At 40.2% G+C, this 27,092-nt stretch overlaps 1 protein-coding gene across 6 annotated transcripts in view; it reads left to right on the top strand.

Annotated features, from left to right (window-relative positions):
* Positions 1-24,987, top strand: part of ACSL6 (acyl-CoA synthetase long chain family member 6) — a 110,160-nt gene extending 85,173 nt beyond the window's left edge. For all 6 annotated transcript variants that reach the window (XM_072990177.2, XM_072990179.2, XM_072990180.2 and 3 more), the window contains exons 13-21: positions 872-1,006; positions 3,771-3,866; positions 5,070-5,142; positions 5,693-5,781; positions 6,903-7,019; positions 7,800-7,943; positions 9,106-9,207; positions 15,774-15,845; positions 18,934-24,987. In XM_072990177.2, the coding sequence (XP_072846278.2) occupies positions 872-1,006; positions 3,771-3,866; positions 5,070-5,142; positions 5,693-5,781; positions 6,903-7,019; positions 7,800-7,943; positions 9,106-9,207; positions 15,774-15,845; positions 18,934-19,074 (969 nt within the window). In that variant the 3' untranslated portion in view covers positions 19,075-24,987. The remainder of the gene's footprint in view (positions 1-871; positions 1,007-3,770; positions 3,867-5,069; positions 5,143-5,692; positions 5,782-6,902; positions 7,020-7,799; positions 7,944-9,105; positions 9,208-15,773; positions 15,846-18,933) is intronic.
* The last annotated feature ends 2,105 nt before the right edge of the window (positions 24,988-27,092 follow it).

Raw genomic sequence — 27,092 nt, 5'->3', positions numbered from 1 at the left:
AGGAAAGCAATGCAACAATTAGTGTTCTTAATTTGCATAATTCCACATCAATTCACATTGACATTATGCAAATGAATGTATTATGAAAATTGGACTATCTGATTTGAACACTATGCCAATTAAATTATTTAATTTGAAGAACTAGAACATAGCAAGCCTAATCAGCAGAGTTTCTTAGTGTTCTTCTCAGTATTGTGGTGTTGACTTTTGAATAAGCATGACGATGCTCATTATAATGGTCTCTTCTGTGTTTTATAATTGAGCACAGATTTCCAGCTAGGAGAAGGAGCTTGTGTGTTGACACTGAAATGCTGCAGTCTAATGTGAATAAAATCTGGTGTTCATTTTTTAATCTTTTCTTTTCTGCATATGGGGTTGTTTATGAAGTAGTTTCTGATGAATATTAGCTTGATTTGGCATAATTGTCCAATATTAACAAATATTAATAAATATAAGGACTAGCTGCAATTAGCTCATTAAAGAGCTGGGAACTTCTGTGCAGCTACCAGATGTTTTTATTGTGTTGCTACAATTTCTGAAATAATTCTATTGCTGTGCCAAGCTAATTGCATAATAGAAGCCCTCAGGACACCTTAATCTCTAAATATTTTTCCATTACTTTGTTTTCTTACTTGTCTTTCCCATTAGGAGGGAAGAAAAAGAAAGAAAGCATAATTCCAAATGAATTACAACAGAATAACTTTTGTTAGCTTTTAGCACTGAGTTTGCTAAGATTAATTTACATAATAAATTGTACTCCTGGCATCTGCAAAGTTGTGTTCCACTTATGTCAGTTATGAATTTGTCTTCTTTCCTTTTTATCCATGTGAACTTCCATTTTCCCCCCTTCTGCCGTTTGATATTCTCTTAGATCTTCAGCCAAGCAGACACCCCACTGAAACGCTGGCTTCTGGAATTTGCTGCCAAGCGTAAAAAGGCAGAAGTTCAAAGTGGGATCATTAGAAATGACAGTATGTGGGACAAACTGTTCTTTAACAAAATACAGGTAAGCATCTGGTGCGGAAATGCTAGCTAACATGATAAAAATAAAGCTGACTTAAGAGCTCACTGGACATTTAAAAGGGGAATATTGAGCTTAAAAAGGGGTAAACTCTTCTTTGTGGTTTATGCTGGATTAGCATAGGAAAATTGGGGGATATCTTGGGTGATTTCAGGAGCAATCTCATTTCTTCATCTGCAGCCTTTGAAGCAATGGTTCTCAAATGTGTGGGTGCCCAGATATTGTTGAACTACAGTTTATAGACTTCTTGACCAGGCAGGCTGGGGCATTTGTAAGTTGACACCCAGTGATGTCTGCTCACTTAAATTTGGGAGACACTTTTTAAAGGATGCTCTCTACAGCTAGAGGGGACGGGGTTTTGTCTGCAACATCTGTTCAAATTTCAACCAGAAGAGAGTTGGGAGGTTTCTTGTAGTTCTGTTTCTTCGAGGTGTGGATTATTACCAAGCTCCTGAAGCTAATTTAGGCCTGAGACCTGGTCTGCCAGCAGGTCTCCTGTGACACAGTAGAATGATTTGCTTTTTTACCTCAAGGAAATTCTGCTTCTGCATGTGACCAGAATGGTGTTTCACTGATTTACATGGAGCATGTTGCAAGGAAAAGTACTGCTTAAGATTGCTACAAAGATGCCAAGCGTATTCTTGTCTTTTGACAGTTACAATAACTGTGAAATTAACAACAACAAAAGTTACCCTGAAATGATATCAGTATTATCAAAATAAATATTTTTAAATCTCTGAATAAGTAAGTCACTCCTTCAACATGTTCAAGTAGTCAGGGTTATGCTCAACAGATTGTTGTATATACTTTCTGGGTAAGAGAGCCATTAACAGAGCTCTGCTTATTTTTCACCTTTATTCCAAGTGTCTTTGTCTCCTTTCCAACCCAGACACCTCCTATTCCTTTTCTTTTTGTTGATTAATTTATTTGTTACACTTTTTAATCATTCCTGTTTAACTAAGATTCATGGATGAAAATATATTTTTAAAAAAATCTTTAAAAACAGGTTAAAATAATCAAAAATCAGTTAAAACCACCAAAGGCTTGATGGAATAATATAGTTTTGACCGCCCCTGAGGAGCTCAACAATGATACAGTTGCCCTAATTTCCTTCCCTAATTTCCACAATTGAGGTATAGCTAGAGAAAAAGCTGTGCTTCATGCATCTGCCAATTTAGCCTTCCCGGGTGGCAGGGAATGCATCCAGGCCTTTGCTGAAGATGTCCGATTCTCGATAGGCTCATATGGGAAGAGGCCCAGCCCAATTCTGTCTCTCACTGTCTCATGATGTCTACCCGTCCCACCTGCACATCATATACTGGGATACTGTGAGCAGTGAGCCTGAGGAAGGCCTGGAAATCTGCCACCCAAAACTGGGACTTTCATTGTTGGCTGCTTGAACTCCCTCCCTTCTGAGGTGCAGCCTTGCCACTAACCAGCTGGGTGGGGAAAAATATAAATATTTTTTTTAAAAAAGGATGGGTGGATTGGACAGAGAATCAAGCTCTTATTCAGAACCTGTCAGAAGGGCCACATAGTTTAATTGGGGCTTTGTGTGTGTTGTGGATTGTCAGGTGACACCTGGCTTACAGAGACCCTAATAGTGTTTTCAAAATATCAATGTAAGATATTAAGGAGCGGTTTTAACAGAGCCATTGTCCAGCGAACTCCATGTCACAGTGAGGATTTGAACACAGTCCTAGTCCATCAGCTCTTAACAAGGGTTTTAGTCAATAATATTTGCAGTAGCCAATTGTGTTTTATCTAGCAAATAGTAATCAGAAATCAGAATGAAAGCACTAAACATAGCATTCATTTGACACAAGCAAAGAGAAAAACAGAATGCCTTATGGTTGATGGCCTGCCATCTGAATGCCTCTGCTGATCTTGTGTTGGCTCCCCTCAGTAAAATAATTTTTTACCTACCAGTCTGCAGATCTGTTCAGCTTGTGCTTAACTAGATGGCATAGAGTGACAAGCTACTTCTCTATTTTTAGCTCAGGAGATCACTTGTTCCTTTAATCTGTGGACTGCTCACCCTCCGTTTGTAAATGATAAGAAGTAGAGACTGGTATGATCTGAATAGGACAAAGATTCTGAAAGGTTCCGCAAACTCCTTCTGGTCACATCTTTTCTGATTCTGATTGACAGATAAAAATCAAGGTGGCTAATGATACTATTGGCATGTTAATGTCAAAAGTGCCCACACATAAATAAAATAGGCAGGGGCTGCTTAAAACAGTTAAATGTACGGGACACCATTTTGACCACAGTAGTTCTTACATTTGGGTTTTAAAGCAAACAGGAGATGAGTATAGCTGTTGCAGAATGGAATCCAGCAAATAGAAACCTGCAGGATTGTGCATTAAGAATCTTTTTCTTGCTTCCTTTGTCTATGTACACCCCTTGACCAGTTCCTCTTGGTACATTTTGCAGCAAAATGACATGATCAATTTGCCACTCTCTTAAAGTTACCAATTGTTATAGAGGAGCAAAGGCTCCTCTAGATGTCAGGGACTCTTCCCAGCATGTAGAATAACTTTGATACAGTATAAGAACATAAGGGACTTGGAAGGTGACAGGTATGAATGGTAAGATCAGCAAGTGTATTCGAACTTTCTTTTAATGGAATGGCAGGCTGGTCTGGCCATTATGCCAAACAAGTTGTACTGACCGATATAATTTAAATTATGTTTGTACAGGGGATTCAAACATTATAATTGGTTTCAACTTTTTGCTTGTCTTCTAGGCAAGCCTGGGTGGTTGTGTTAGAATGATTGTAACAGGAGCTGCTCCTGCTTCTCCCACTGTCTTGGGTTTCCTTCGAGCATCCCTAGGATGTCAGGTATGTTGCACCTGGACTGTTACCAGTATGTGCTCCCCCACTGCTGAAAGTACTTAATTGAGGATAGTCTTATTATTTTAATAAAACTATCAGATCAACTACAATGTTAACTGACAATGTTAACTACAATGTAAACTGACAGCTTTATAAAGATGAAACGCATATACAATGGTGCCCCACAAGACGATGATAATGCGTTCCATTGAAATCGCTGTTTAGCGAAATCATAGTCTTATGAAAAGCATTTCCCCATTGGAATGCATTGAAACCCGTTTAATGCGTTCCAATGAGGAAAATAGTTGCCGTCGTGCGAAGATCGCCCATAGGGAAGCCATTCTAAATTGCTGTCTTCCGAAGCAGTGCCGAAAACACCCTAGGTAAGCCATTTTGCGGAGCTGCCGATCAGCTGTTGAATTAAACTGAACAATGGCTGGCTGCCGCCGCATGCCCCGTATTGCCGATAGCCCCTGGTGGAAGGGAGCTCCTCCGTGCCCACCTGGCCCCAGTTAATGGCCAAAGAACCTCCCCTCTCAACTCCGTCTGGGGGACTCCTGCCCTCTGGTGAAAGGGAGCCCCTGAGTACCCACGTGGCAAAACAAAGGTGACCTCTCCCTCTCGACCCCCAGGCAGGGGAAACCTTGCTTGGCGCTGGAAAGGTGCTCCTGAGTGCCCACATGGCCGGCAAAAACAAAGGGAGTTGCTAGACATGGCCCCTCTAGCAACAAGGGAACCTCCCCCTCCCGAGCCCCAGGCTGGGAAGCCCCTGCTCAATGCTGAAAAGGAGCTCCTGAGCCTCCCAAGTAGCCCCGGTCGTCCCTGAAACCGCTTGCGACCCCCCCCCGCTCCCGAGACGCACCTCTGGTAAGTGCCACTTGTTGTGGGTAGGGAAGCAAAAGGGGGCACAGCTCTCCTCCAGCACCACATTTCAAACAAATCAATTTTTTTCCTGTCAGCTTCCTTTCCTGTTCAGCTTTCACACTCATACATGATGATTGGAAATACAAGAGTGTGGATGATCTTGGTCTTGCTCTCCAGTCACACAACAACATAAATAATGTAGTTTGTGTACAGAGCTATAAATTGCTTCTTGAGCACAGGGCTGGAAAGAAAAGGAAGACTTCACTGATTTTTTTTTAAACTTTTAAGTCTTCAAATAACCTGCTAAAAGAAATTTCATCTTGCTTAAATTATATATTTTGACAGGTTTATGAGGGCTATGGTCAAACAGAATGTACAGCTGGTTGTACGTTTACCACTCCAGGGGACTGGACATCAGGTAACGATTGGTTAATTTGGTCATCTAAGCTTGAAAACAGGTCAGAATTCTAAGATGTCATGTTTACAAATATATGGATAATTGTATGTTGAAGTACAGTATATCTTTTCCAGTTTGTGACTTAGCTTTTTTTTCTGCCAAAGAGGCAAGAGCTTCTACAATCGGGCAGTGGCTTGTCTCTTCTGTAGTAAATACCACAGATACGCAAATTTCAAACAAAGCTTGGCCAGACTGTCTGGTACGTTAAATCTGATGTATACATTACTACTATGGATCCCAGTGATTCTGATAGATTATGGCCCTGTTTGGATTTGTCTTCTTCTGAGAAAAACTGCCATCAAGGAGGAGAGAGAGAGGCTCATGTACATGTTCTCTCTCTGCTGCTCCTCTTATTGTGGGAACTGTAATTTTCTAAAAGTGTTTTCACAGAATATCAGTTAACTACGCATACTACAAGTTATTACATAATTGTAATCTGAATTTAATGTATAATAATCATAAATTTGTCACTTTTTTTTTAATGACAAATATCCTTGGATGTGATTTTCAGGACATGTGGGAGCACCTTTGCCCTGTAATTTAATCAAGCTGGTGGACGTTGAAGAATTAAATTATTTTTCTTCCAAAGGAGAAGGAGAGGTAATGTGCGTTATTGTACCCACTGCTGTTTCACTGGTAGTTTATAAACCATGGAACCATTCATTAAGAATAAAGTTTTGTTTCTTTTCTATGCCAAGGGCTGGGAGTTTGTTTTAGTCCTCAGGAAGCAAGGCATGTGAACAAGTCAAAAATTTAGAGTAATTCTTTTAAATTACAAGTGGCCATCGAGTGGTCTCCCCAATTCTGGAAGTTTTCACTCAGACTAATTATTTCCAGGTTTCCAACCACCAGTTAACCCAGAAGGAGCCCAGGAAGTACTAAGTCTGTGTGAAAACTTCCTGGATCAATTAAGTCAATTAAAATTAAAAATATACATAATTTTATATACAAATAAATACACGACTGTACTATTAACCACTAAACAATTTAAGGCAATTTTAACCCATTTCAGATATAATGGGAAAGTATTTGGGAACTCTGCTTACATGTTTTGGCAGCTTTAGGGGAACATATTTTCCCTCCCCCCCCCTTTAAAAAGGGCACCACATCCAGCTGACCCACACAAAGCATCTCCTGGTAGACCTTCCCGCTAAAGGATATACATAAGGCACATGTAACACTCTATGGCATATTGGCTCAAGCTACTTTTTGCTCACTTCATTTCTGATAAAAACAAAAAAGACTAGTGTGGGTTTTATTCTCCCCCCCCCCACCCCACTACAGGTTGGGTTCAACACTGCAACATAATGACATAGCACAGGAAACCCTATATGTGATTTGTCTCATTGTTTGTGTACAAAAATCCTGACTGCAACAAGCCCCATCTGCATCCCCATCAAGTTTGTCTACATTAAAGTCCTCTGTGCTGTATCACAACTCTGTCAGATGGAGAACTGCACTGGAACCCCAATGGGTAGCCCTCCCTGGGGGGCAAAAAAAAAAAGCAGCATTTTTCCTCTTTTTTCTTGTTCTTAAAAGGACAAGGAAAAGCACTGCTAAAATAAGGTTTCTTTCGGTGGCTGTTATACTGCCAGTTATACTGTCCAGTCTAGTCTTCAAGGGCTTTCCCCTTTTGTATGATAACAAGATAGGGTGGTGTAAGCCTCTCTTAAAACCAGAATTTCACCTTAGGTGTCCTGACATATTTCTCTGTCTTGCAGATCTGTGTGAAAGGTCCAAATGTTTTCAAGGGTTATCTGAAAGATGACGAGAGAACTGCTGAAGCATTAGACGAAGATGGATGGCTTCATACAGGGGATGTTGGGAAGTGGTTACCTGTATGTACAGAACTGCTAAATTTGCATGCAATTTGTAGTTAATTCCTTTTTCCAAAAAGAAAGGTATAACTATGCTACCTGACAACAACTATAACTTGATATGGGATAATGTCATTACTTTAAGCTACTTTTGCAGTTATACAGGTACAACATAATTCAGGTTGTGTCTTGTATTATATTGTGGGGTGCAGAGGTGACAAGGAGGTGGAGAGAAGGACAGTGAGCTTTGTAACATGGACCAGTATATTGTAGCAGTCAAATGTTTGGGTTTTTTAAAAGTAACTTTTGTCACTTTTGAAATAAGATAAAACATAGAATTACTTTTTAGAAATGATAACTATAACAGCAACTACTAACATTCAAACACCTCAGATCTATAAATATAGTTACATTTACAAAGTAACTTCTGTGAAGGAGTGATGGCACTGACATTCATGGGTAGTTTTAGACCAAAAGTATGGCTTGTGATAGTAAAGTATTAGCCTGTGTGGTTTAATAGAGAGTGGACGAGGTCTAGATTCAAATTTCTTCTCATTGATTTAGTTCACTGGGTGACTTTGAATTAGTCATTATCTTTTAGTATAATTAATTCCACTGGGTTGGTTTGTATATCTGGGAAGAAAACAGGACATAACTACGATTAATCATATAATCCCTAGAGTTACAATACTAAACACGCCTGCTTGAGAATAAGTTCTTCTGCCCATAATAGTATTTTTATTCACAGTGCCCTACACTTTCCCTAGATGGGTATAATTCTTTGTCCTTTTCTGTTTTCAGAATGGCACACTAAGAATCATTGATCGGAAAAAGCATATATTTAAACTGGCCCAAGGTGAATACATTGCACCAGAAAAAATTGAGAACATCTACATTCGAAGTGAGCCTGTCTCCCAAATATATGTGCATGGAGATAGCTTACAGGTAACCCTATTCTTTATATCTCTTGGAGCTTGGTCCCGGTTTCTGATAACTATTTTGTGATTTTATCAGGCAAAACCCAAAGGAATAATAATAATTAAAAAATAAAGACAAAAACTCTTAAAGATTATCTGTTATATTTGAATGTGAACTTTCTCAGACAAGTCCACTTCTTCTGACACTTCTTCAGACACATGATATTTTACTCTATGTGTCTGAAGAGGTGGACTTGTCCACGAAAGCCCACATTCAAATATAACAGATAATCTTTAAGGTGCCACATATTTTTTAATTTTATATTTATTCCCCCCTTTGGGATTTGCCTGATATGCTAGCACAGACTAACATGACTATATCTTCTAAAACTACAACTATTTTGTAATTTAAATGCTATATTTATGAACGGTGCAAGCATTACCTTTATTGTAAGCAGGATTGATCATTGCTGCAGTGCTCTACTTTTCACACTAGGGTTTTGCACTGTTACTTAAATGTGCAAAGAGAAGCACACAAGTAATTATTTTACATAATTTTCTTCTTGCATCAGCTGTGTGCAAATTATAATGTGCCATTCTTTTGATCAGGTGAGCCCACTTATTGGAAACATAGTTTGTTGAGAAAGAACATTTCATTTTCTTGCTGATGTCCCAAGCATGAAAAATTCTGCTATATACAACAAGCTCTTGGAACAGTAGCATACATGGACAGGGATGTCTGACTAAGTGAATGAGCAGATCACTGTATAGGTACAATGAAAAACACACATCTCTGTGTTCAGAATGCTTCTACACCCTAACTGAAGCCAGAATCCTAACAGAACTGTCAGAACTAAACGATACTGAGGAATTGCCGAGGTAGCCTTTTTGCAAAATCATTTCTATGGAAGCTGTCATGAAATGTTTTGAGGAGAGTGGCACCTAACAATTTTCTTTTCTCTAAGTCTGCTCTACATGCCCATCCTCCCTAGCCCTCCCACCCACTCTGCTCTGGCTTTTGTGATTAGCAGACACTGCCATAGCAGTTTTTGAGAATGGGAGGGAGCAAAGGGCCAAAGAGTTTGGCAGCACTTGCCATTTGAAGCAGACACAGTACACCAAAATAGAAGGAATTGTGCTGGGATACCATGCCATAAATGGGATTCCCTGTTTTATTTTTCTGCTTGCAGGCCTTCTTGGTGGGGATTGTTGTACCTGATAGTGAAGTCATGCCAGGTTGGGCCAAGAAAAAGGGCTTTGAGGGATCTTTTGCAGAGCTTTGTAAAAATGTGGTAAGTTCTTTATACATCTGTTTATGTGCCTTAGAAACATACAAGGACAGTACTCGGTGGTAAAATTATACAATGACAGACAGCAATTAAAATTCTAATTAATGAGACAAGATTTCCCAATGTGCTAAAGCAGCTTCATGCTAACACCTTCTGGCAGCCATTAGAGTAGGACAATTAGGAAACATTCGGTCTTGAGAGACTATGGGAACATGCTCTTTATGGGGGACTTGGAATAGCGTCTAGTGTGGCTGAGAAGGCCAATATGAGAGTGACAATCCCTTCCGCACTGAAGACAAATACAATCTGTCCCTCGTCCAGCTCCCTGATTTTGCTGCTTTCAGGACTGCCTCTTTGCCTTGGCCTGCTGGACAAGGGTCTCTTCGAATTGGGAGAGGCCGTGACGCACCGCCTGCCTCCAGGCTGAAAGCTCAGATGTCAGGGTTTCCCATCTGTTGAGGTCCATTCCAAAGGCCTTCAGATCCGCCTTGGAGATATTCCTGTATCTCAGCTGTGGTCTCCCTCTGGGGCGATTTCCTTGCACTAATTCTCCATACAGGAGATCTTTTGGAATCCGACCATCAGCTATTCTTACAACATGCCCAAGCCAACGTAGACGTCACTGTTTCAGTAATGTATACATGCTAAAAATTCCAGCTCGTTCTAGGACTACTCTGTTTGGAACTTTGTCCTGCCAGGTGATACTGAAAATGCGTTGGAGACAACGCGTATGGAACGTGTTCACCTTCCTCTCCTGCCATGCACAAAGGGTCCAGGACTCACTGCAGTACAGGAGTGTGCTCAGGACACAGGCTCTATAGACCTGGATCTTGGTATATGCCATCAGGTTCTTATTAAGCCATACTCTCTTTGTGAGTCTAAAGAACATGCTTTGCCCATGCATTTATCTAGCTTGATATCTAAGGAGAGAGTGTCAGAGATCATTGAGACAAGGAACACAAAGTCATGAGCAACCTGCAATTCTTGTGTGGAGATGGTAATAGAGGGAGGTGAGTCCACGCCCTGACCCATGACTTGTGTTTTCTTCAGGCTGATTGTTAATCCAAAGTCTTGGCAGGCCTTGCTAAAGTGATTCATTAGTTGTTGGAAGTCAATAGCTGCATCATCAGCGAAGAGGAAGTCCCACATGCATTTCAGCTGGACTTTGGCCTTCGCTCTCAATCTAGAGAGGTTAAAGAGCTTTCCATCTGATCTAGTCTAGAGGTAGACACCTTCTGTTGCAGTTCCAAAGGCATGCTTCAGCATGACAGCAAAAAAGATCCCAAACAGGGTTGGTGCGAGGACACAGCCCTGTTTCACTCCGCTTCAGATGTCAAAGGGATCTGATGTTGAGCCATCAAAAACTACAGTGCCCTTCATTTCCTCATGAAAGGACCTGATGATGTTAAGGAGTCGAGGTGGACATCCAATCTTGGGAAGTATTTTAAAAAGGCCATCCCTGCGAACCAAATCAAAAAGGCCTTTGTGAGATCTATGAAGGACACAAAGAGTGGCTGTCGTTGTTCCCTTCATTTCTCCTGCAACTGTCGGAGGGAGAATGCCATGTCAGTGATGGATCTATTAGCTCAAAATCCACACTGTGATTATGGATAGACTCTGTCTGCAAGCACCTGGAGTCTCTTCAGCACAGCACGGGCAAGCAGCTTCCCTACAACGCTGAGAAGAGAGATACCACAGTAGTTATTGCAGTCACCCCGTCTCCTTTGTTCTTATACAATGTGACAATGTTTGCATCCTTCATGTCCTGTGGTACTCCTACCTTCCCTCCAGCAAAGACAAAAGATTTTATACAGCTTGGTGGTGATGATCTCTTTACAGCACTTCAGCAGGGATGTTATCCTTCCCAGGTGTTTTGCCGGACGTGAGGGAATCCAAGGCCACTTTTATTTCTGCTAGAAGTTGGTTCACTGTCCAATTCTTCCAAGACAGGCAGGCACTCGATGTTATTTAGTGCCTCTTTGAACGAACAGTGGTTCTCTCTTGGGGATTTTTTTGATAATAGCTGCCAGATCATCGTAGAATTTGTCTTTGACTTCTGTTGTGGATGACAGTGTTGGTGCATATGCACTAATGAGGGTGATGAGTGGAGCTGCAGAGACAGGATTCTTTCACTCCCCACAGTAGGCGGAACAATGGATCTCAGCAGAGTATTTCTTACCGCAAAGCCAACACCATATTCCCTGGTCTCATTAAATGGGAGTTTTCCCTGTCAGAAGAATGAGAAGTTTTTTCTTTGACAGAGCCCAAGTCTGGCAATCCTGTCTCTTGCAGGGCAGCAATGTCCATCTGCAGTCTACTCAGTTCCATGTTGATGACAGCTGTCTTGCGCATGTCGTCTATTTCCTGCAGGTCATCAGAAAAGCCAGGGGCCATTGTCCGAACATTCCAGGTGCCCAAGTTTAGGGCAGAAGTTTTCTTATGATTGTTGCATGGTGCAGGGTTATCGATCTGCTTGTCGGCTTTCACCCTAAACCCCACACAACCCATGAGGTTAACAGACCGTGGCAAGGTAGCACCTTACTGGCTGAAGACTACCCAGCTTAAGGCGGGCAGTAGCTATCTAGTGAGGTGCCATGACCTCTCCCACCATTGGAGGTAGCCCCTGGAGTCATGCTCTACATCAATAAGCAAAGACTTATAACTGGTAACTGCTACTTCCGGTGTTGTTTCGACACTGTATGCGAAGCTGGAGTGTCCTCTCCAGAGCATGAAGCCTGGATAAAATAATTTGGAGAATAGGCTGTTACCCAAGCAGCAAATGCCCCCTCTCCATGTTGCTGAAATAGTCCAGTGGAAAGGCAAGAGCTAATACAACTGGTTCCAGCGACATTGCAGGAGTTGCCAGAATGATACGAACTGCCTCTGGGACTCCAGCTCCAGATTTTGCCTTGAGGTTAACTCCTGAAGCCTTTTACATCTGTGGATATAGCCGCAAGTTAGTGGAGGTTTGAAATCAGAGTTTTCATTCTCCTAGATGGGCTGCCTTCCAAGGCTGACGAGCCCCACCCACCCGGCCTGCTCCCTAAGAGTGCGGAGATTAAAACACAGGCCTCCAGCTGCTGGACTTTGTCTTCCAAGGTGACCACCAACTAACAGAGCATTTCTACCCAGGCACGTGGGTGGGACAATAGTACAATATGATAAGGCTAAGAATGTAATTCTAGGCAACATCTGTTTCGTGCAGGCATAAATGTTCCCCAAGTTATGCCTAGGAATGTGCAATTGGCATGTGATTCCCAATGCAACCATGGATAGCACTTCTGCTTTTGATGCTATTAGTATCTACTGTGGGGGTAACATGGTGTTATAAGAAGATTTTGTCCTATATGTTACATTGAAAATACAGTGGTGCCTCGCATTACAACATTAATTCGTTCCAGTGAAATCGCTGTAGAATGAAAACGTTGTAAAGCAAAATTAAAAAGCTCATAGAAACGCATTAAACCCCGTTTAATACGTTCCGATGGGCTGGAAACTCACTGTCCAGCGAAAACCCTCCATAGGGTGGCCATTTTCGCTGCCTGTGCAGCGAGGAATCCATCCCAGAAAACAGCGGGGGGCCATTTTGTTTACCCAGCGGCCATTTTGAAACCGCTGATCAGCTGTCAGAAAATCATCGTTTTGCGAAGAATCGGTTCCTGAAGCAGAGAACCGATCATCGCAAAGCAAAATTCCCCCATAGGAAACATCGTAAAGCAATCGCAAAAGCAATCACAAAAAGTTCGTCATAATGCGGTTTCGTCGTTAAACGGAGCGATTGTAAAGCGAGGCACCACTGTATTTTTGATTAGAATAGGTTGTGTTTGTCTCTTTCTTCATAATCATAGAAATGGACCTGATCTGAATCAGAACTGCATTATCCAAATACTAGTCCCAAACACAGTAAACCTACTGAATCAACTTCTGGGTGGTGAGTCAGTACTAATGTAAAACCCATTGTCAAAGGACTAGCATTTGGATTCAGACTGCAATGTGCTATATTCCTACCAATAATCCAAAGCTGATATTTGCTCCCAAAGATACTATTTTGAAATAACACATCTGCAGTTGCGATTTTTGAAAGGATGAAATTACATATTTTTTTGTAAAAGACATGCCTTGATTAGAGATGTGGGTATTCATATACAAATATCTTCATGCAGCTGGAGTTACTGAGGATCTGGCTCCTGGGACTGGGCTGTCCATTCATCCTTCTAATCGCTCCTGAGTGTCGTTCTCTTCCCAGTAATCTAGCCACTATGGAAGAAAAATGAGTTTCCCTGCAAGGCTGCCAAGTGGCTAGCCAAGCAGCACTCTGGAGTGATTGAAAATAAGAGAGGGGCCACTGCTGCCATTGGACATATGAGTGGACGTTCCGGCCCCAGTGGCTGGACCCTCGTTAACTCCAGCTCCACGGGTATATTCATATTTGTATATGAGTAAGAATATCCCCATCTTTAGACATGATCCTTATGTCATCAACCGCAACCACTGCTGCCTTCTGGGGAAAAAAAGTCAATGACATTTAGAAGCATGCCAGTTCTGAATACATCTAGTTAATTCCTTAATTATGTAATATACACTATGCAGAAGAGTGATTGCTATGTTGGAGATTTTAAAAGATCCCACTGGATAAGCAGGGTTGTGCACGATAAGATGTCTTAGTTTTTCCCCCCACTCTCTTCATCAGTATTATTCCATGCTGGCAAGATGACAACTCTTTCATATTTATTGGGGGGGGGGGTTAAGATTTTTTTTAATTGGTAGGGCCTAGAATTTCAAAGCCTGTGCCAAATCATGAGAACTTTCTGTCATTGCTAGATTGGAGGAAAATGGGGGTAATAGTCCAGAAAAAAGGCAACTGGCTTGCTGAAGAAAAGGTTTAGGTTTTTGTTAAGGTGTCTGTTGTGGATGTTCTAGCACATTGACCTGCACAATGGCAGTTGTAACTGAATTAGAAATTAATACTAAAAGGAGGTAGCCCAGTGACAAAGCGCAGATTCCGCACATAAAAAGTTCCCATTTCAGTTCATGGAAGGTCTTGCTTGACCTGAGAAATACCCCTGCCTGAAACCTTAAAGAGCCATGGTGGGTTACAGCAAACAAGACAAAAACAAATTGGGCAGTATTTCCGCAAGAGCTTGGAATGGTTATTTGTTTGAAATACACAGCAGCCACCAGCCCCAACGGGGATTTAGGAGTTTTAATCAAAAAATTAATGTTCCCAAGTTTGTGTTCCTTCTGTATTCCTTGCCCTGACAGTGACCAGGAATTTGCAGTGGTACAGGGATTAGATGCTGTCCTTCCCCTATGTGCCACTCATACCTTGTATCACCTTGAGAAAGAGGATGGAAATGTGTGCCTGGGACGTCGGGAGGAGTGAAGCAGGATTGAAGTCAACTCTGCCAACAACCATTTCCACAATATTGGGGTGCGGGAGAAGTTAGTGGAGACACAGGATCCAGAACATCAAGGAAATAGACAAGCATCCATTTTTAAATGGTTGTCAAAGCCCTCAGACATGAATGTTGATGAATGTTTATGGCATAATATAAATAATAAATAAGCTACACCAAATTAACATTAATAAATAGTATATCCATGTGCAATCTCCAGGCTTCAAAGGAAGGTGCTTCAAAATGCCAGATGCAGGGGTGAGGTATCATGTGCTCCCAGAGGCATCTGGTGGGGACCCTGTGAGATACAGGGAGCTGGACTAGATGGGCCCCTTGGCCTGATCCAGCAGGACTCTGCTTATGTTCTTAATCACTGATATTGCAACTACTGTATTGCTTTCTTTGGAATACAGATTAAGTCATCATTATGGGGCCTATGATTTAAAACATAGTTTACAGTCTGAACCTCTTCATGCTTTCACTTAACACTAGAATAGTTTGAAAATCAGACCAATACCAAAAATGACTATAAGCTTCCACCCTGCTAGCATTCATAGACATGCTTGATGAAAAATAACCTAAGGTGACTTTCCAGAGAGTTTTGTATTTCAGAGACCTATAAGATTAGGGATTGTAGCTTGTTACCTACCTACATTTGGGGGTGGGGTGGGGGCTTGGTTTTTTTCCCTTTACTATTATGCATTGTTGACCTGTCAAAAAAATAGTCAGATTAAGAGCTGGTTGTGGGGTTGAATCACAGCTCAAATTGGGCAGAACTTGCAGTTTTGTCCACAATATGTGTTTCTCTGTCTGTGCCCCCCCCCCATTCCTGTTCTACCTCTCTTTCTTATTCCGGCACGCACGCGCGCACACACACACACACACAAAAGCTAAAAGAATACTTGAATGTTAATAGGATTTTATTTTCTGGTTGTTAAATAGTGTTTATGAGCTATAAATAGACGTTTCATGTATTCTAATTGTGGTTGTTCCATACTGTACTGTCAAGTCACTCCTGACTGAAAGCCTGTGAATTAATGACCTTGAAAAGAGTCTATAAACAGCCCTGCTCAGGTTTGTGCAAATGCAAGGCCATGCTTTCTTTATTAAGTCAATCCATCTCATATTTTGTCTTCCTCTTATTTTTATTCTTGCTTTATTATTATTTTTCAGGAGCTGAAAAAAGCGATAATGGAAGACATGGTGCAATTAGGGAAAGAGAGTGGACTTCATTCATTTGAGCAGGTGAACTCTGAATACTAATACTGTTGCCTTGACTGCCAGGATGAGAGGACATTCTTATTTGAGATGAATAGACAGGGATTTTAACATGCATTATGAAAAAGCATGAATGCCCCACTGTGCTTTGCAGTTCAGTCATAACCTCATTTTTTGTTTAAAAATGTACACAAAGTAATTTTTAATTAAAGTCTTCTTAGGGTAGCTAACCTGATAAAACTCCATTCCATTCCACCCTTCCTGAAAGTAGTGCTAAAAAGTCAACTCTAGCCCGTAATTACCATTCTTACCGTTGACCTGGAAAATGCAGCTGTTCTGTTTATTCTGATAATCTCCTCATGACGTACATATAGATATTTTTGTATCAGACCGGCAGACACGCATGAGGGAAAGTTCAGAAATAAACAAAGTATTCCTCTTCCTTATTTAGTTATACATAGAAACAGACATGTGCAGACGAAAACATAATTTAGGAAGTATAATTTAATGTAATGTATTGTGAACCTTTTATTTGAGAAACACAAATATCATAGATCTAAGTAATATTTATATTATTGCTTACATTTCTTGGGATCCCTGTAATTTTCCAATATATTCTGAGATATGATAAATCTACCTAAGTCTGTACAAAGTGTAAAGCTGATTCTGGAGGGAAAAAAAATCAAAATCTCTGGCTTGTCAGGAAAACCTTGTTTGTTCTTGATGTAAAACCATCTCATATTGCAGTCTACTAACCTACCTGCTGCAGCCTTCCAGGATCAGGCACATGAATCCCCTGGAAGTTACCCGCCTCAACCTATGTACATACAAGATAATAATCCTGTTCCATATTTGCTGTGACAATCCTTTCTTCAAAAAGCAGACCACATAGAATATTTGGTGTCAATGCTTCTGCTTCTGATTTGTAGACCTAAGTGGATATTAGGAATGTTTCTTTTTGGGAATACAGCTCAAAGAATCACCCAACTAGCATTGCTACTGGGTAATAGCTGATGGACTCTAAGAGTTACAGTCCAAAAAAGGTATTTTTTCAGGCCCCTAGGCCCAACCCCAACTTCACCTATTTCAGAGGGCAAACTCCTCTTGGCCCAACCTCAGCACCTTCATATTGAAGCCATCGGACTTTGGACTTTGCCTGCAAAGCTGTTAGCAACAAAAGCTGTCAGTTGCCCTTCCATGTCAGCTTTGTAGTCACTATAGAGTCTGACATGCTGTTCCTCCATTGTTGTGCCCAGGAGGCTCAGATGAAAGGTTTTCAAAATGGGATCCTGCATTTCCACCTATCAGAGTTTTACTGGTCTGGGCCACACCTCCTCTGCCATAACCACACCCTTGTCTCCAAAGACAAGTGAAGCAGACTCCTCCTTAAACAATACCACCAATGTTCCCTCTAATTTTCAGCCCTGCTTGGGTGGGGTTTACCTCTCATGTGCACACAATTCTCCCCCCCCCCCCCGATTTCCGTGACCAGAACCAAAGGGGCTGAAAACTACTGCTGGAGGAGGAAGAACCCTGAGCGGAGGGGGGCAGAATTGCACGCCTTAGAGGGAACCTTGAATTCAATTGTGACCATGCATTGGAATGCATGATTGTAGCAGTGGAAAAAAGGGCACAACACATTCTAGGTGGATAGGAGACACTCTTTGCCATTGCTGGAGTCACCGAAATACTAGGCTGCCTCTTTCCAACAACCACTGAAATGGGCCTGGATTGGTACCAGATGTCACTTCTGACTCTACCATATTTACTTCTTGTGCCAGAGGCAGTTTTGGTTATTTATCTGTGACCAATCAAAAGTCCCTGGTAATTAAAGGGCCATCTCTTTATTCTTTCTGTCTGTTATTTTGATGTGTTGCAATCTCTTACATGGCACAGATATTGTGCTTCTCATTACAAGTCAAAAATAGTAAACTATTTAGCAGCATCTATATATAAATATCCTTATAGTTCTTCCAGAAATAATACTTTGAAAAATGTGCTACTGTCATGCAGAGGAAGGTTGCATCTGCATGAAACTGTGGGGTTACATTTAGCTGTAGAGGCAGAAAAAGGAGTCTGAGAGTTTAAAAGCAGATATTTCTTTTGCCAGTGATCTCTGCAGTTTCTGCAGGAGCACAGTATCTCAGCATGTCTTAATTATGTCTTGGTTCTAGAAAAAGTTTGTCTTTTGATGTTTGTTTTCAACTCTGTTGAAAACTCTGTTGCTTAAAATATATATTCTGCCTGTCAAATGCCAAGTTATAACAAAAGCTGCTGCCTGTGTTTCTGCCTTTCTTGTTCAGGTATTTAGAATGAGTATTTTAAGGTGAAATGGGCCTTATTATCCTAAATAAGGAGGTTCTTTATGGTGGAGATAACATATTCTGTGTGTAAAAGAGTTGCAAAACCTTTCCAAAACATCAGTGTTGCTCTCATTAATATAAGAGAGAATAAACAGTCTCTCTGAGAAGAGGAAACAGAGGTGGGTGTATGGATCTAATTCTGTCCCATCTGTCCCATTATATGGACCTAAATCTGGATCCAGCCCAATGTTAACAGTGAGTAACTGTAGCTAAAGGTATAAATTTAAAGTAGACAGGCAGTAATACTTGGCCCACAATATCCTCTTTTGGTGGTGTCTCTCGCCTTGTGGCTGAATTTGATTAAGGTACCACCCCTTTAGTAGAAACATTACTCAGGGCTGTTTACAAATTAAAACTCACAATCCCACCTGACCCCATTTAACAATATATTCAATATGGTGGTTCACTGATCTAAAATTAATACAAAAAGAGAAAGAAAACATGAGAAAAGAAGGAAAACAATTAATATTAACAGCATATGGGAGGAAAATCTATTGAAGGCTGCTGAAATTCTTTTGGTGTAAATTTATGCTGTATAAACCGGATAATCCCATCAGCAGTGGTCCTGGTCGGAAAGTGATTTTTGGCTGTCAATAGCTCTTCCCCATCCCATAGTTCCCAAAGGCTTCCCCGAGGCAAAAGGGAGCCCTAAGAAGCATCAGAACCTTAAGGGGGGGGGGGAATCGGAAGCTGGATTATATCATAATTCTATTTTAATTATAAATGCATGTTGTTGTTTTTTTCATTTTCAGGTTAAGGCTATTTATGTTCACTCTGAAATGTTCTCTGTGCAAAATGGCTTGTTGACACCTACATTAAAAGCTAGGAGACCAGAGCTGAGAGAATACTTCAAGAAACAGATAGAAGAGCTTTATTCCAGTGTTTCCATCTGACAGCAAGGTTCTTCGAAACAATGTACTTTGTAGCAATATTAGGAAAAATGAAAAGGATGCGGTTGAAATGAATAAGCATCTGACCTTCCACATGAGCCTTCCATTGTCTGAAGACACTGTCAATGAATAATTCCGTTGCCATCTAGTTTTAATTGCTCTTGTAATGGATGCTCTAAAGTCTGTTGGACAACCACTAAGCTGTTTTAAATTCCACTCCTTCTGAAAGTACTTTACCAACATCTTTTGTCATTAATACCTGCAAAAATCCCATAACAAACAGGAAAAACGAAGGAAACACCCCTCTTTGACTGGATCTGCCCATTTTGTCTGATACTCTTCTGCTCCTGGATATTCTGATAATGTGATCTGTAGGGTTTGCAGATGCCTCCCTGGATGAATACAATTAAGAACTCATTAGAAGCAAGAAGTGTGTGTTTTGAATCACAGGTTGTACATTATCTGCACACCTGTTCCCGTGTGACACAGCCTCCCTTTCTGAAATATCATTGATTGCAAACGTAGCCAAGAACTCCTCACTGCAGCGGAGCTCTTTAAAGTCCCAGAGTTCCAGTCCAGGAACAATCACCGACGAAGACTAGTGGTCTACCTCAAATGTTCTTTGTTACTCAACACTATAAATAAATCTGTTGTCCTGATCTAGAATTTAAAACTGGAATTGTTTAGTTGTTTGTTAAATGGCATCTGTTAGGCTCTGCAAGAGGAAAAAATAACATTCTTCGTGTAATCCATTTATACAGAAACAGAAATAGGTAGAGTTCAGATGTCCCATGCATCAAATTGATATAATAGATCCAGTAGTGTATGCTATATGAGAATGAGCCTTTAATTGTCATAAATGGTATACATCTCAAAATTATGCTACTTGTTTCTAAAGCAAGATTGGGGAATGGATGGTCCTCCGGATGTTGTTGGACTATACGTCTCATCACTCATCATCGGTTGGGCTGCCTAGGGTTGATGGAGGATGTAGTCCAACTGCACTTGAAAAAACATCCATTCTCCATTCTTGGTGCACCAGCACTTTTGTTAAGGGTGATGCAGAAGGTTTCCAGCCTTAGCAGGATTGTTGTACATGGGAGATAGCTGTTAGCTGCACTTTTTAAACAGTTTGATTGCTCTTATGGTTTGGAAGCAATGTGTTGGAAAGACAGTGTAAATCTACTACATAATTTTAGTACATCCGTTCCCTCTGCTGTGGATATGAACTATTTTTTTCCAGGCAGATTAAACTAAATATGTGCTTTGAGCCACAGCTTTGTGCTCCCACGTTATAGTGCACTTCAGGAAGACTGAGCAGGCTTGTGTAAATTGAAGAGGATGCCAAGCATCTCAGCAAACAGTTGATTGACTGGATGCTTTCTCAGATGTTAAAAGTGTTTGAGGTTAGACAGCCGTCTCCCTTCAGAACTCACAATATTTTCTCTCACAATCAGGATACCAACAGCTGCTCCTCTTGCTCTTCCCTATCCTCACTATTCAGTACCCATCATCCTGAAATCGTGTTTCTCATTCTTTCCAGTCACCGTTCTTCCAAGATGAAGATAGTGCACTGAAGGATGGCCTCCACCCTCCATGAGAGGGATTGTATTGGCTCCACATAACAACACAAGAAACAACTGTCACTCATATTCTAAGGTCTTTTTTCTACCTTCATCCTCTAAACAATTAGTTTAAATAGAGTTCAGAGTTCCTGTGGATAAATTAACACAGACACTGTAGAAACTACCTAAGCATTCACAAGATACTCAGGAACTGCCATGGAGACCAGGTTATAAAACCTGTGATAGAGCTAGATTTTGTTGGGCAACAACTCCTATCCTCCTGGCCCAACAACACTAATGGTCAGGGATGATGAATGTTGTGTTGTGGGACACAGGTTCTCCCAGCTCCTTGTGTTCATAATATATAATGATTGCCTGTTCTGGCTTAGTTTGAATCAGGGCTTGGTTTCACCAACATATAATAAGAATACAATGCTGCCTCGCATTACGACGTTAATTCCTTCCAGCGAAATAGTTGTAGAACAAAAACGTCGTAAAGCGAAAATAAAAAAGCCATTGAAATGCATTAAAACCTGGTTAATGCATTCCAATTGGCTAAGAACTCACTGTCCAGCGAAGATCCTCCATAGGGGTGGCCATTTTCGGGTGCCTGTGCAGCGAAAAATGGCTCCTAAACACAGCAGGGAGCCATTTTCAGCACCCGGTGGCCATTTTGAAAACCCGACGATCAGCTGTTTTGAATACCGAGAAGCGAAAATCGGTTCCCAAAACAGGGAACTGATCATCACACAGCGAAATTCCCCCATTCAAAACGTCGTTTTGCGATCGCTTTTGCGATCGCAAAAACCTCGTTGTAATGCGGATTCGTCATTAAATGGAGCACCCGTTTTGCGAGGCACCACTGTAATCATCCTCTCAGTGCTCAAGATATGAGAATGCACAAATTAAAATTCTCCATTGCTTAAAATAACTGTGAGCATGTCTGCAGAATTTAACTTAATAAGAAGAGAACATGGCTTGCAGTGTGTCTTCCCATCCTTCAAACTTACTTCAGCTTCTCAAATCATCCACACTGTGCATGAGAAAATTATTTTATGGTAGTTACAAACACTCTTCATAATGTAATATTGCTTGAGCAATCCATCTTGAAAATACTGCTTACATACACCAGTGAAAGTGAGTGTTGCCTGTCTAAGGTGGCTCAGGCACTGTTCGTTCTTTCATGACAGCACATCCACATGGAAAATTTTAAATTAAGAGTAGGGGATTTTTGGAATACATTTGTCTTGGGCTTCCAGATGAAATCAATTTATATTCCACTACAAATCATATTATTATTAAAAATGGTGTCAAATAGCCAGACTTTTCTAGAATGTATTGAATCAGATGAAAAATTAAATATTTGTCATGGTCGATTTTATACAAACTGTTTCAAAAGTGACTGCATGTTAGGTGTAGTACTTTGACTACAAAAAGTACTTTTTGTGTCTTTCACATACCTATCTTCTTGCCAGCCCAACTGCAGGTTTCACTTTAAGAATAAAGTTGAAGACTGATTTTATAAGTCTTTCTTCTGCTGCAAACTAGTACAGAATTTGTGTAGCATCACTATTCTCAAGTTGGAGCTACTGGCCATAAGGCTAGGGATAATGGGAGTTGTATTATGACAGTTGCAAGGCAATATTTTGGGGAAGTCTTGCTTGGTATCTTAAACAAAGACAAGTAACTTAGATAATGACCCCAATATTAGGTCATAATTTTGTATCGTATAATGAAAACATCCAGTTTTCATATTTGTGGGGCAGGGAAGGTATAGAAATATGTCATAAACATATTTTTCCAACTACATTAATGGTCATCTCAGATGAGATAATTGGCAGATAAATTGAGATAATTGGCATATAAATTCAACTCGGTCCATATGGTTTTATCTGTATGCATTTAATACTTTCCCAAAAGTTGTATTGTGGGCCCATTTATTTAGACAGGAAGTTGTACTGATGTTAGATATTAAACTTTTATTTAAAATAATACATGGGAACAATTTTCATATGTTTCAATCAAAATTTAGCACTTCTGTTTGATTTTAATTTAAACGCTACATATGCTGTTTTTATAGAGTCATGGAGACATAAAAATACATGGTTCTTGTTTTAATTGCACATTTCCATTATCCAAAAATAATTGCAATTGAAGCTACATCAACACAAAAAGACTCATCCAATAACTATAACTTCCCCAGTTTAGTGATGGATCAGTGCATATTGTCTGGTGTACAAACTCATGCTAAATCGTATGGTGTCCTGCATAAAAAAGAGACAAGCTAGAACCTGACCTTATATGCCTGTTCAGTGTTGGAGGATGCAAGCCACGATGGTTAGGCAAATTGAAAGAACCATGCGGCCTGACTGGGAATGATGCTCCTTATTTGAGCAGTAGTAGGAAGTAGATATTCATCCCTGGAATTATCATAAATGCATGGGATTATTAAGGTATTATTGACTTTCAAAGTGTCCTTTACTTATTAACACAGTGGGATGGAAACTGCTTACCCATGGCTTTATACTACACTGCTGCCATGAGATCTAAAGGAAGGTCAGTTATAAAGACCCTTCCCACCTAAATACTATCCTGATCTTAGTGAACTGGATTTTTGCCACCTGCAGAAGGATTATGGCAGCAATGTAGGATAAAGCTATAATTGTAATTAATCACTATGAGATCCATGACACAGTCATAACATATGAAAGATATTTTAGTAAGAAAACATGCACAGCTTGTGCTACTGTGCTTAAAATAAATGTATATGAAATAATAAAGTACCACCCAAAGTTCAATCATTTCCACTACTTGTGTCGGGAAAAAACAACATATGGTAGGATGGACTTCCTTGCACTATGGTGAGATAATGTTGCATCATTCTGAAGACTTGTGGGGTAAATATTAAGGATTGGAATGCTGGCACCACTGTTACTACTCATATTCTAAAAAATGCTATGAGTATGCATTTGCTATGCAACATTGTCGCTTACCTGCAGGCACAATGGAAGAAGGTACAAGGTTGCAGTAGCAGAGTGGATATGGATACCAATCAACTAACACCAGGGTTTATGCTGTAGCTATTTTGATATCCTGGTAACAATACAGTCCCGTACTACTTCAGCAATTGAGCCAGGATTTATTTATTTTTATTCAGATACTAAATATAGGGTGAAAAATAATAGGTTAATTCAGAATGAACATTGCTGCAGGATTCAATGGCATAAATGAAGTCTCAGACTAGCATTTTTTGGGGGAAACGATAGGGCTATGATGCTTAACGAGGTCTTTGTGCTCTAAGCCCACCAAGCATCATCATTCTCCTACTGCTTTTCCAGACCATGAGCAGATAATTTTTAGCAAGATGTCTTACAATGTCATGGGGAAAAAATCCACAGTATTTCAAAAAAGGTTCTGTATCCTTGACTTGTTCACATTTTTCTGGCAGATAATTCATATGTGTATGTTTATGATTTAGGATTATAAATGTGAAATGTGGCTGTTGGAAGGCCTGTTGTTTGAAAGAGGTAACATAAGGTTGCATGAAAGTTATGGCTGTGGTGTTTGAACTGTAATATTTACTTGCCACATGTCATCTCAAATTGCAACCCACTGAGTGAAACATGCCTGCCTGAATCTGCCATGGAACTAAGCCAAGGTCCATTTAAATCTGTACTTTTACGATGATCAGTTTATAACATGACTAAATCATTCCTACAGATCTAGAGAATGCTGTGTAGTTTTGCATTCCGTATATGAATCACAAAAAACAGTATTTCCTGTAAAATGTCAATGAGCTGAAAAGCTTAAACAAATATCTTTAAAAGACAGCTATAGAATCCGATCATACTGCTGTGGAAGGGGAGCACTCTGCATTTTGATGTGAATTTGCAGGGTACAGTGTATTCTACATAGGAAAAAAAGATAGGAACTCTTGTACAAATATTTTACGGCATACACATCACTGTAATAATAACATGAAAATTCTGTTTCTTTGGATTTGGTTGTTACTATATCAGAAAATTCCTCTATCTTCTAACAGTTTCCTTGGATTGAAGTCAATTAACTCAAAATGATAATCTTTGGTATTCCATGTGTGAAAAGCACAAGCTGGTGATTGGTATGTAAATAAACTTCTATGAAATGAATGTAAACTTTAAAAGAATATACAGTACTATTTTTGCATGAATGCTGACAACTTAAAAGATATGCTGATGTCTCACAGAAAGCTGTGGAATCTTATTTAGATGTGGCAGTATAGCAATTGAATATAATTTTCTTCTCTTTTTGTACAACATGGAGAAGTTTTTAGTTTGTACTAAGAATAAAGAGTTGTGTTGCTTTGTAGAAACCATGTTCTACTTTGTAGGACAAAGTCTAGGAGAACATAAAGCACATTTTCTATATGACAACATACTAATGCTATATAAGCGTCAGCTTGATATAAAATGTTCATGTGTGTTGGAATAGTGGAACTATTTCCCAGTTGATTGGGGGCAGCTCACCCCTACCCCACCCTTTTAATTAGAGTATTCTCCACCACTAATTCTGTTAGAGAATTTAGCCTGATTATTTTCTCAGGAGGTGAGCATTAAAAAACACAAAACTGATATGGAAGCTGTGAATTTTACTTCTTTTTTTCATGTTGGGCAGTACACAGAAGTTAAGAAGGAAAGTCTGAATCATTTCATTGTCCCTCAAAAAGAGTGTTCAAATGCCACTGTGAAAGAAGCAGCTGTACAAGTTTTAGTCTTGCATAAATTAACATGGTCCAGCTTTTCATTTTGGCAGTCCTACCACAGTTTCAGAACTGTGGTCAAATTCACCTCTTTTTTTCCTTGAATCTATAGCAACATATGCTAAAAATTTAGTTGAGGTTCATACCCAAGGTCAGGGATTCCAAAACAGGTAGGGTGTCCAGGTACTGAAGGTGTGGTTGCACACCATATCATATGTCTCATATGCCTCATCAAACCAGATAGGACAATGGCTTTACACTTATGTGCAGTTGAAAGGAAGTTGTGCTGGAAGTTCCAAAAATGGACATTCCAGCTTAGGAAAAGCTGGAAATAAATGGAGAGAAGTATCAAATCTCAGACATACAACAACTGCAGGAACGGTGTCAACTCAAGAAAAGGGGGCCAGGGTATTGATTGATTAATGTGACTGCCAATCCGTGTAAACAACTTCCTTTTTACTGCTAGAATCTTCATCTAGTGTTAGTAGATGGATAATTTTATTAACATACTGAAATGGGGTGGAAACACCCATCATATTCAGTCCATTTTTCTCCAAGTATAGCACCTTCCCTGAATTCCATCTCATGCAAAGTAACAATGTGCTGAGTAAGCAAAAATAAAAGAACCTTCTGCCACGTGTGCTTTCACTTCTAAAGAAAAACTACTTAATTTTTTAAAAAGATATGCTTGAGTTTCACCCACACAAAGATATTTTGCTGCCTGAAGCAGTAAATGATTTCTCCACCTGCCAGATCAACGTGTGTACAGTAGCATCCAAAGTCAGACAAAACATGTTGGCACGTAGGGCAGGAAATGCCCTAAGTGCTTTTCCTCATCCCTAGCAGGGATTTTTGCAACAGAGCAAATAATTGAAAATTTGCCCTTCCCTTTTGAAATCTGCTGCCTCACTCTGCCTAATGGTGCAGCTGGCTTTAGCATGCGCTCCTGCGGATAAACTCCTGCCCTTCCATATGCCCATATAACTAAACACCTCTAGAGCATTTTCAGGAGTACTCCTGTTCTGGGGGATGAAAAAAACGATAGAACAATCTCAACAAGCAGTAAGGTTACATGAGCAAGAAATACCTATGTAGTGAATGTGATTGTGCTGTGTTGATGACGTGTGGGGCAGAGGCTGGAAGATTTGGCTTTATCAGTCATTAGAGAAATGGAGATAAGCAGAGCTCTCCTTAGTGCGCATGTGTGCTGGTGAGGTGGGAGTTTTATCAGGAATCTCTTTCACGCCTTAATTCCCTCCAGTGGGCCCAATTCTATTGTTTTTATCTCCCACCCACAAAATCAGTTCCAGTCGGGCATGGATTAGTGGCCTGTTCCAGGGGAGAAAGGACATTTGGAGTCCAAAGTTACTGCTGGGACTCCCCTTACCAGGTTTTCATCACCAGCAGTAATATATGGGCACATTTATGCCCATGAAGCTTTCCCTGGGGTCCTTGAGGCAGGCCTACTACTCTTCTGCAGAGCAGTTCTCTGGCCAAGCCACATTTCCATCCTATCCAAAATTCCCTTAGCTGACATTTGTCTAAATTCAGAATACAATTAATCAATTGTTCCATTTTTAAAAAGAGTAAAAACTTCAGTTTAGCAACAAAACAGCAGATTTAGGTCTCTTGGCACAACCAGTACCTTTCCATTTAAATGGAATTTTTTTCTCTTTGAATGAAAATGTGTATAGAATGAAGTGTTAATTAGCACTATC

The sequence above is a fragment of the Pogona vitticeps genome, chromosome 2, assembly GCF_051106095.1.
Source record: "Pogona vitticeps strain Pit_001003342236 chromosome 2, PviZW2.1, whole genome shotgun sequence".
NCBI classification, from domain to species: Eukaryota; Metazoa; Chordata; class Lepidosauria; order Squamata; family Agamidae; genus Pogona; species Pogona vitticeps.
Note: the sequence above shows the minus strand (reverse complement) of the source record. Positions and strands in the feature narration are given on the sequence as shown.